The sequence below is a fragment of the Zootoca vivipara genome, chromosome 3 (assembly GCF_963506605.1).
Source record: "Zootoca vivipara chromosome 3, rZooViv1.1, whole genome shotgun sequence".
Taxonomy (NCBI): domain Eukaryota; kingdom Metazoa; phylum Chordata; class Lepidosauria; order Squamata; family Lacertidae; genus Zootoca; species Zootoca vivipara.
In genome coordinates, this window is record NC_083278.1 from 67,143,259 (window position 1) to 67,154,557 (window position 11,299).

The window sequence follows — 11,299 nt, forward strand, 5'->3', positions numbered from 1 at the left end:
GGGGGCGGACTTCAGTTCTCACAACTGCCTCATTGGGGAAAGACCTACTGGGAAGAGTTGCTGGGATCATGGGCATAGCCAAGGTAAATCAATAAAAATGTTTAAATAACTGAGATTCAGCCCCCCCCCTAAATCCTGGCTACGCCCATGGCTGGGATCACTAGGCCTGCGCTGTTTTGGTTCCTTTGAATAAAGAGTTAATGTCACTGACACAGTGGTGTTTTAAAATAAATAAATTGCTGACCTACACCTGACTCCAGCTCCTAACAACTTAAGCTAAAAAAAAAAGTTGAAACGTCCAAGCTTGCCTAATATGGTATTATTTACAGTTGGCATCTATCCATTGTTACTAATGAACTTATGAGAGATTTTCAGCCCATAACACTGCTTGGAAATAAGCCCCCATGTTCTACTAGGCTTAATTCCTAGTGTTTAGGGTCACAGTCTTAGGCTGGCAGAGTGACTTGCCTATGTTTCCTCATCTTTAAATTGAAAACGGCAGTGAACTTCATAGAACTGAAGCTGGGATAAAGGTGGGTTGCACCCATAGCTTCTGCTTCTCTACGGCAAACTTGGGGAGCCTGTAGTCTGCCAAATGTTGCTGGACCTACAAACACCTGCCAGCTCCAGCTCAGACTAGCATAAGCAACAGCCAGGAATTATGGGAGTTTTACAGCAACATCTGGAGGACCAAAGGTTCCCAAGCCCATGTTATAGAAATAGTCCCATTCTTTGCAGATTCAGTTCTGCAAAGGCAACCTTATTTCCAGTTGTGAGCCTGTAAACAAATACTGTATGCATCTCTCTTCAGTATTAGCAATTGTAGAGGGTAGAGCTGGAGCAAAGAAAGGGGAGAATTCCGAAACTAAATTCCCCTCTTTTGAAACTGGTGGATCAGCAATAACTTTAAGCTAGGTAATCCTCCATGGTGATTTTTCTCCTTTCCTAATAACTGTATCAGTCAAAAAGCTACTTAACTGCTGATTATGTAGAAAGCTGTGCACACACTGCACTGGTAGGAACCATCACAGATCCATGCCTGTAAATCCCCAGCAGCACCACACAGCTCAGAAATTACTGGAAAGGTGATAGCTGGCTTTCCCCATTTACCTTGCAGACCAGGTCAGAATTTTAGCTCTCAAGACATTTGTTGACTGCAAGAGAAGGAAGAACAAGTTCACCTTTACTAGCTGTTGCTCCACTTTTCAGCTGACAGGCCAAGCTCAGGCACAATTAAGAACACAGTTGTAAGCAGCTTTAGATGATTAGATGAAGGAACTTTTCCTCAACCTACAGAAATGTTTCTGTGTAACTAACCAGAGCCCAGGAGGTCATGTTGAGGTAGGGCATTCTCACAGAACTTGAGTTTCTAATTCACCTAACTGCTCTATCCAGCTGGATTGAAAAGTGTAGAAAGCCTCAGATTACATAGGAAGTGGACTTCTATCAACACTATAATAATATCCGGGTGTGGGGTGGAGTGGGAGAATCGAAAAGTCTGAAGGGAGGAAGGAGGAAAAGTAGGTGGCAAGGATACCCTTGAAGTTAAGGTATAGCACAGGCATCCCCAAACTGCGGCCCTCCAGATGTTTTGGCCTACAACTCCCATGATCCCTAGCTAACAGGACCAGTGGTCAGGGAAGATGGGAATTGTAGTACAAAACATCTGGAGGGCCGAAGTTTGGGGGTGCCTGTTCTAAATGCTAGAGAAATTCTATCGACGTTTCTGAGGTAAAACACAACTGCCTGCTATTAGGTCAGCATACAGCCATCCTGAGATGCCATAGGGACACAGTAAGCTGGCTCATATAGAGTCAGAATGCTGGCCCAGCTATCTCAGTGTCATCAACACTGAGAGGCAGCAACTTGCCAAGATTTTAGACAGGGAACACCCGTTCCACCTGGAGATACTGGGAAGTGAGCCTGGGATCTTCTACATGTGAAGCAGATGCCCTCGTTTTGACCCTTCTCAAACTGCATAAAAAGGAAGTGAGAACCAAAGACATTGACATTCCACATTTACCCAGGGTTCTTCCATATGTCTATTGATCCTGCAAAGCATCTGGAGGGCCGAAGTTTGGGGATGCCTGGTATAGCATTTTGTCTTGGAAAGTATCAGTAGGAATAATGGATCCAATATTAATCCGAGAAAGTTATTTTGTGCTTATGGCAGACTTATAAAGATTCTGTTCCCATTACAAGTTTCAGGCAATGACCTATTCGTACTACATGCTTATGACAGTGGCCTCATACCTTCTCCACAAACCTGTATGGCAGGCCTGGTTAGGCTATGGCCCTCCAGATGTTGTTGGAGTACAACTTCCATCATGCCTGACCACTGAGCATGCTGGCTGGAGTCCAACAACCTTTGGAGGGCAACAGGTTAGCTGCTTCTCAGAATCATGATGAGAACACACCAATTCAAAACCCTGCTTGTCTATATGAGTTAACTGGATAGCCATGGGCAGCTCACACTCAAGTTTTAGTTCATCTCTAAATTGGGAACAGTTTTTGAGGATTGTTTCAAAGGTAAGAAAGCTACCCTTCTGAAGCATTCACATAAAAATCCAGAGCTAATTTCTCTTCCATCTCTAGCCACAACTTTTTAACAGAAATGGGGACAAAAAGAGTAGCTTGCCTTGAACAGAGAGCTAGCTGTCACACAAACACATAATGAAGTAAACCTTTCAGTTTCTAAGGGTGGAAACGCAGTTATCAGCAATTGGCAAACATATTTATCTCCCTTTTCTCAAGTCAAAGCTTTAGCCATTTCTATCCACATCACTCCAACTTGCCACACCTGTGGAACAATGCAGCAGCTGGGGAAAAAAACCACCCATCTACAGTAGAAGTAGGTTCTCACTAAAATCTCATCCTGCCATTTTAACCCACCCTCCTAATGGTCTAAAGGATGACAGTGATTTATATATTGCTGGCTCTTTATCAAAGTTCAAATCAAGAAACTGGATCTCCTCAGCATTTTGGCAGCAACAAATCCTCTTGAAAGGAGTCGGACATCTATTGTTTCATTTGATTGTGGTTTTTGGATTACTGCATTTTATTTTGGCATGGCTGACTTTGTATGCTGCCTTGAGATCTGTAAGGATGTTGAGTTGTTTAAAAACATTTAAATAATAAATATTTGAAAAATTACAAAAACAGTCTTTTTTCACTAAGCCCTGTCAGACTTCAATGACTTGGGAGCTGGTCCTAATTTCTTGAGGTGACTGATTTTGTTTGTTTGCTCACACATATGTAGTGACAAATGCCCTTGATTTAGACTAGCAGTAGCAATGGCAAAAGCTTCCTTGAAGAAGGGAAGTGTTTCACAATGTTTTCTGCAAAATCAAATCACCTTAGACCAGGCAACCCCAAACTTCGGCCCTCCAGATGTTTTGGACTACAATTCCCATCTTCCACGACCACTGGTCGGATCATGGAAGTTGTAGGCCAAAACATCTGGAGGGCCGCTGTTTGGGGATGCCTGTCTTAGACCAACATATCTCTGCTATAGGAGCTCGATCCAAAACATTACTTACAATTAAGTCCCACCAAGTTTAACGGAAATTACACCTACTAAGTGTGCACAGGATTGATCTCCAGGGCAGAGAAAAGCTCCTTTGCTAAGCAGTAGCACAAACAGCTTCTTATTCTTGCAGCTTTTCAGCCACAACTTCCCCCCTGTGGGAAGCTGAAATAAATGGCTGAAGCACTAATAAGCCACTAGTGGGGAATTTCAGGCCTGGGGGTCAAATGCAGCACTCCAGGCCACTCTATCTGACCCCCCAGGACTTTCCCCAGACCAATCCATCACTATGCCTGCTGCACACCCTCCTTGAGTGCTTTTACATGGCTGGAATGTATCCTTGAACTGTGAGAATGCCTCTTGCTTGCCTCGATACAGAGATGTGTGCACGGAAACCTCTGATTTTTGTGTAGTTGGAATGTAGCCTATGGTACAAGAGACACATGGGCCGCTCTGCCCACCAATAGCATGCAGCTCCCTGGAAAACTGTCCATAAAAGAAAAAGGCCCTCAGAATGAAGAAAAAAAATGACCCTGCTCTATTCATAACCTCTTGCCACAAAAGTTATGAGGTCAAGGGAGAAGAGTGTCAAGAATTTTTGCAGATTTGGCACAAAGTGCAAGAGTTCTACAGCACTACCAAGTCTTTAGGTAGCTAGCCAGAACTTAAGCTTGAGTGTGGCAATTTGCAAGACACCACCACCACACAAACCAGCTCCCCACAGCCATGGCAAAGAGCTCATATGGCATCCATGGAGTTTTAACTGAACTTATGAACATCCAATGTGTACAGTTAATCTCTAGGTAAAATAACTGAATCATTTTATAACCCATTTACTCAGGCTGAACTGTGCCGATTAACACTTTAGTTTCTTTCTTGAAGAAAACACACTTTATCAAGCTAATGAACTCTGTCACTCCTCTGAAATCCAAGTTCATTATTAAACTGCTCCTTAGATACGAATTCTGCAGGAGAAGCAAATTCTTAGTCTCCATGCAACCTGTGACTTGGTGTGAAAAGTAATTCAGGAAAACAGTCACTCTCAGTGTGATCACACAGTGCAAGGTCAAAAAGGGGCCACAGCTAGAGGAGTTGTTAAAAACCCTAATACAGATAGTATTAGTTGCTTGAAGATTTGTTACTGAAATGCAAACCTTAGTATAATTATGAAGTAAGCCCTATTGTACAGTGCTTATTTCTGTGTAAACATGTTTAGGATTTTGCTGAATGTGATGACACAGTGGGGGTGGGAAAGCATAACAAACTTAAATTTAGATTCAATTAACTTTCAAGCCAGAGAGTAGAAAAGTTAGAGAGTAAACATATAAAACATGACAGACTCATAAAAGCATCAGTATGGACCAATGTTCATATGTAAACACATCTCCTACCTTCTGTGGGATATAAAAACAAGTTCCTGCTGTCTGTTCTTTTTTTACAACGCAATCCTATACATGCCTACTCAGAGGCAAATCCCATGTAGCCTCAATCAGGAAATTGGGTTTTTTATAATAGAGATAAGAATTTTTTACTTTTACTTTCATAATAATTTCATTAGAATGTGTAAGGATAATTTATGCCACCTTTTTTTACAGAAAGAAAATGTTATTTGAATTTGGACAGATGTTACTGTATTTCAACTCCCAACAGCCTCAGCCAGTCAGGGATCATGGGAGATGTAGTCCAACAATATCTGAAGGGTCACAGCTTAGCACCGCTCCCTCCCCCCTCCCCTGATTTAGGGACAGCTGTGCTATAAATTTTCAAAGTATAGTTTCTATAAGATTCCCCACATGGGACAACTGCATTGCAGGGGGTTGGATTAGATGACCCTCAGGATCCCCTCCAACTCTACATTTCTATAACTTCTACAATTCTTGTCCTAAGAAAAACAATCAAATGGAGTGCTAACGAATGAGCAATGTAAGGTTCTGTGGAAGAACTTACTGGTTTTGGCATTTTCGGTTCTTGAAGTGTTCCTGTTGGTCCAAAAGCAAATATTCATGCAGCAGCCTAAGGGTATTCCTTCTTCCTTCTACAAGATCTGCGCAAAGAATCCAAATATATAACACACTAAAGTTAAACCACGGTGCAAAGCGTGGGGAGAGAAGTTCAATAGAAAAGTTCTACTTAAGCCTACTCAGGTGTAACTCTCAGTGGACACACTCCCATATAAATGTGCATAGGATTGCAGCTTTGAGCAGGTTAAGTAAGCAAGGATGATTCACTCATGACCAATAATTACTTAGTTACACCAGCCCCTATAGAAAAAAACAAAGCCAGCAACAAAGCCTCACCCAGCGAAAGAGGAGTCTGATTGCAAGGAGAGAAGGTCATTTGCTCAGCCACACCCATAGGAACAACCACAATTTCAAAAATGTTCAAGGATATGCATGTGTTTGCGTGTGTGGAGGGTTAATCGTATTTCAAGTTTTTCCAAACAGTGGTCTCTTACAGAACAAGTATCCAAGCAACACGGAATCAACTAAACCCCTTGACTTAAAACTTTAAGCCTTAAAGGGAAACTGTCTGCGTTCAAAGTCTCTCTGCTTTAAAGACCTCGTAGCAATAATTCACTAGCTATACAACCTTTTCAAATAAAGATCAGGGACCTCCCCGTCCCCCTCCTTTCCCGTATTAAGACTTCTCTGAAGCAAGTTGCAGGCGACGATTCTACCGAGTCCCCACATTCAATAAAGGGCTGAAGCTGGCTGGGAACAACCTTACAGATTCAAGGCTTCATTTTGCCTTGAAACGGGGCAGGGCAAGAGGAGTTTCCCGGTAGCTCAAAATGTAGGACTGATGTAACCTGCAGTCTTTCACCCACAGACAGGAACTGCTTCAGCTTCCTCCCCTCGTTAAACGAAACGTTGAGGAAGAACCGGCCCGCGTATATCAGTAGCTCTGCTTTTTGTACTTGCATTAATCACTCCGGAATGAGTTGCCGCCAACGGAGTTTCGTATTCACACCCGTTTACGGGAAGCAGAACTCGCTCCCACCCACCCCCCACCTGCGTTCATGGCATAGAAAGGGAGGGAGGAATAGGAGCCGACGGCAATGAGAAATTCGAGGGAGCCCCCCCCCAAAAAAAACCCCTAAGTTTGCCATTCAAATGGTTTGCGTGCGCCGCTTACTGAGATCGCTTACCTGCCCCCCGCTAAATATTTCATCCCTGGCTCAGGTAGGGGACCCACCCTTTCTCCAACCCCGGGACAAGTAAGAACAAGCTGCCTAACAGCGCAACCCCAGCCACCTCTACTCAGAAGTAAATCCCCTGGGATTCAAGGCCGACTCCTAGGAAAGCGCGCTTCGGATCGCTGCCTCGGCCACCCCCTTAATAATACTCCCTGGCCCCAAGGATTCAAGAGTCGAGTAGAAATAGGCCGGTTTCCAGAGGATGTGAGTAATAATCCTGTTGCGGGCATTCCCAAGGGAGGGGGGGCGGATTTAAGCGGCAAATCCTTTGCCCACTTCCTTGGGAACCGGGGGGGGGGCTTACTTCTCCAATGAGGCTGACTCGGGCCGGGCTATGAAAGACAGGGCGGCTCAAACGAGGCGGAACAGAAAAGCAGCACTTTCCGGTTCAGCTTCAAGAAGCGCAAAGGGAAGAAAAACTTAACGAGGCTTTTTCGACAGAATGCAAACGCGCAGCTTCGAGAAGCGCTAAATAAGTGCGCCAACTCCTCTCTTAGAAGAAGAGCCGGGCGTTAATCCCCCGCCGCCCCACCTGTTGCCACAACAGCAACTTCGCGCCACTTGGTCGCCGCCAAGTTCCCTTCCTGGTCCCACCCCCCACCCCCGGCTCCTGTGAAGACCGTCGAGGTGTGGGGTGGGGTTCCGTTCGGGGGTCCTTACCTCGCAGTGGCAGGTCCGTGTGGCTTCGACCAGGCAAGGCGGCTGCTGCGGCTGTTACTGGGCGTCCGCTCCGGCTGCGCTCTTGGTCCTCTGGGCGTGTGGGCGTCGCTGCTGCCCCTCCCCGGCTGCTGCTGCAATATGGCTGACGCGCCGCTGCGCGGGCAAGCGCCGCAAGTCTCGCCTTGCCTGCCCTTCACCCCGCCTCCCCTCCGCTAGCCAGCCAGAACCGCGCGCGCGCTCAAGCTGCGCCTTCCCTCCCGCCTCGACGGCTCGGAGCGCCGCGAACCTGCGGAAGGAAGAGGCGGCGGCGGCGGCGCTGCCGGAGGAGACCGAGGGTGCCTGCAGATGGTGCGGGCCCTAGCGAAGCCCTGTGATTTGCGCAGGGCGGGCACAGCTTTCTAGAGAGGGCCTCGACGGCTGCAGGAATTGCGGAGGAGCCGGAAAAGTCGAATAAAGAGCGAGCTCGGTCGCGGCGTCTGCACTGCAGCCCCCCTCTCGCGCGGTTGGTTTTCTAGGGCGTCCTAATCTTCCAGCCTGCAGCCCTAATCTGCACGATCCTTTCTCGCTGCGAAATAGGTGTCTGCGGAACTCCTTTGCCCCTTGACGAGGCTTTAAGGGGCCAGCAATCACGCTCGTTAGCAACAGGTATCTTGGAGACAACGAACAAACAAGCAAAACCAGAGCCCCATAAGTTTTGATAGTGCTGTATAAAGGTCCCGGGACAGCAGACAGGTGCTGGACGCCACCATTTCCTGTAAATCAGAGTTGTAAAATTGGAAGGGACCCCGAGGATCATCTCGTCCAACCCCTTGCAAAGCAGGAATATGCCTCTGTCCCATATGGGGATCGAACTGGCAACCTTGGCATTATCAGCACCATGCTCTAACCAGCTGAATGGTAATAATGCAAAAGGTTTTAAATTGGGAGTAGAGTGCACTAACTCTACCTCAAATTCGAGACTGAGCAAATACAGCTCTCCTCCAAAATAAACTACAACCAGGGAAAAAAGGAAACCCGAACAAAACAGAAGGGGGGCGGCGAATTAAGTTGCTTTTCTCACACTTTTGTTTTTGTTTGTTCACTGCTTATTTATTTGCTCATCATCTGGTTCTGCCAAAGTTTAAATCTTGCACATTTCTTCGCAGTTTTTGATTGGTTTTGATACTTACCTGCCAGTAATGAACTCAAAAAACTTCTAAATAGAGGTACAGTATTGTGCAAGTAGTTTTAAATTTTGATTCTTTTGACGGCATTTATGCTGCTTTGACACATGCTTTCTTCTTAGGGGGAGGGTTGTGTGTGTTTTGTAATGTTAACTTTTGCCATTTTTTGTTTTAATGTCAATCAGCCTGGGAATTTGATTAAAGGGTGGCATAACATGCTTACAGCAAACAAACCAATATGCCCCTCCCGTCTCCAAGAGGCTCCAGGTACAGTACATACATGGGGTTTCCCTAATTTATTCTTACAAGAAGTGTTTGTGGTAGGCTAGGCTAAGCAAGAGCACATGACTCAAGGTCACATACTGACTTTCCTAGCTGAGCAAGAAACAACTTCCTCGCCCAGACCTGCACAACTTATGATCCATCAATCTGAATGCAGTTAACTACTTACATGTAAGCAGAGGCAGGGAATCTTTGCCCCTCAATATGTTGTTGGGTTCCCAGCTCCCATCAGCCCAGCCAACACAACCAATAATGAAGGATGATGGAATTTGTAGTTTAGCAACATGTGAAGTGCCATAGGTTCCTCCCCACCCCCAAGAGAGAAACCCACAAAATAAGTGAAGAAGAGAGAGGTGATACCGGTATGCATGGCTAAATGTATTTCTATGCCACTTTTCATTCAAATGAATCTCAAAGCAGCTTACAACCAATAAATAACCATAACATAATAAAAAATAATAACACATCGTGAATACAGCATACATCATATAAAATAATTAACAGATTATCAATAAAACAGTTATCTATAAAAAACAGAACAGCAACTAAAAATAAGCTAAACCTCACAATTATGGCAAGTCATGTGATTAACAAATGCAGCATTTAGAATCTAAAAAATAATATTAAAAACATTAACAAAATAGCAGTTAAAATATAAGCTAAGCACTAAGTTCATTCACACAATCTCTGCACCCCTATGACTCATAACCTTTCACACTGTTCAGTTCATTCAAATGCACATAATGCCTATTGTTAATACAGCTCAGCCAGATGCTGTGCTGGCTGCAGGAGTGGAGGAAGTGGGGGGCGGTGTGTGTGTGTGTGTGTGTGTGTGTGAGAGAGAGAGAGAGACAAGATGGCCCCTCCCTCTCCCCAGCTGTAGAGTGGCCGAGGGCGCACACAGTCTGTATGGGCGCCGCTCACGCGCGTCCGTGCAGAGTGTGCATGCACGGCAGCCCATACATGCACAGTCCGTATGGGGTGCCGCACATGCGCACTCCGTACGGGATTCTGCACATGCACACTCCATATGGGCTGCCCTGCCCCGGGTGCCAGAGAGGGTTCCTCCACCACTGGCTGGCTGGGGTCCTCGAGTAGCAGGCCATGGTGGAGATGGTGGGGCTTTCAGGCCTACCACCAGTGGTAAGGTGGTATTGACTCCGGGTAGCCTGCCTAGGCACTGTTGGGGAGGAACTAGCCCACATTGCTTTCAATAATCAGGAGGCCCATTCCCACTTGAGGAAGTCCAAGAGAAGCCTGTCCCTCTGGAGCAGCGAGTAGCAACTGCACTTGGTATAGAGGCCGACCAGGAGGTCCAGCAGTGGCCTTGTGGCCTGTCTACCAGGAGCTGCTCCAGCCTGTCAGGCCCCACCCTAGGCCAGGTGGAGAGAGGCAAGGGCAGGGCCCTCAGCTGGTCAGTAAGGTTTTGAGTTCAGCAGATCTCTTCGTCAGACTGGGTGTTAAGCCAAGCAGGAGGTTGGGCAGGGGGAGGAAAAAGTAGGCTTGATATTGAAACCATAATAACTGCATTGGTCAAAAATTCATTTTTGTTCTACTATCTTAGAAGAGGCATGGTTATAGGGAGAGTGGATGCCTGCATTTCACAATATACCACTGCACCACTGGAGGTGGGATTCTGCCACTAGTTGCACTACCTTAGACATGGTAGACAAAATATGAAAAGGTTTAGCAATTATTATCTTTCATAAATACAGGCTCCAGTTGTCCTCAGGGGTGTAGGAAGATAGGTAGGGGTGGGCCACCCCGAGCGGCAGGCTCCAAGGGGCCCCATCGCGGGCGCCCCCCACCCCCAAAACATGCGCCCCTCCCCGGAATGCGTGTCACGCCCCTCCAGGAGGCGCACCACGCCCCCGGAACGTGCACCACGGCCCTCCAGAAGGCGCGCCACACACCCGGAACAGGCACAAGCCCCGCCCCGGGGCCGGAGCATGAAGCTCCACCACTGGTTGTCCTAGTTACCCAGGGACAGTTCTTATTTTCTGCTGACCTGTCCTTATTTTTTGCATTTTGAAGGAATGTTGGTAAAATTTTCAAGTGTGAAGTTTCCAGTCTGGTCATCCTGGTCTATTGTTAGTATATGTGCATGAACATTAAGGGACCATGCAGTAATCAACCTGCTAATTCACACACTAAGGAAATCAGCCCTGAGTGCTCCCTGGAAGGACAGATCGTGAAGCTGAGGCTCCAATACTTTGGCCACCTCATGAGAAGAGAAGAATCCTTGGAAAAGACCCTGATGTTGGGAAAGATTGAGGGCACTAGGAGAAGGGGACGTCAGAGGACAAGATGGTTGGACAGTGTTCTCGAAGCTACGAACATGAGTTTGACCAAACTGCGGGAGGCAGTGCAAGACAGGAGTGCCTGGCGTGCTATGGTCCATGGGGTCACGAAGAGTCGGACACGACTAAACAACAACAAAAATTCACACACTGCACCTGTTGAGGTCTTCTT

The 11,299-nt window shown here is 46.5% G+C and overlaps 1 protein-coding gene across 2 annotated transcripts in view; it reads right to left on the reverse strand.

Moving 5' to 3' along the window:
- The window catches only part of EZR (ezrin), a 38,344-nt gene extending 30,214 nt beyond the window's left edge, over positions 1–8,130 (reverse strand). The window contains exons 1-2 of one of the 2 annotated variants that reach the window (XM_060272790.1): positions 7,383–8,130; positions 5,474–5,570 (exon numbers count right to left, since the gene is read on the reverse strand). In XM_060272790.1, the coding sequence (XP_060128773.1) occupies positions 5,474–5,485 (12 nt within the window). In that variant the 5' untranslated portion in view covers positions 5,486–5,570; positions 7,383–8,130. Of the gene's footprint in view, positions 1–5,473; positions 5,571–6,674; positions 6,930–7,382 lie in introns of those variants that run through there. The other variant, XM_060272791.1, reaches the window with a different exon arrangement.
- Positions 8,131–11,299: the final 3,169 nt, after the last annotated feature.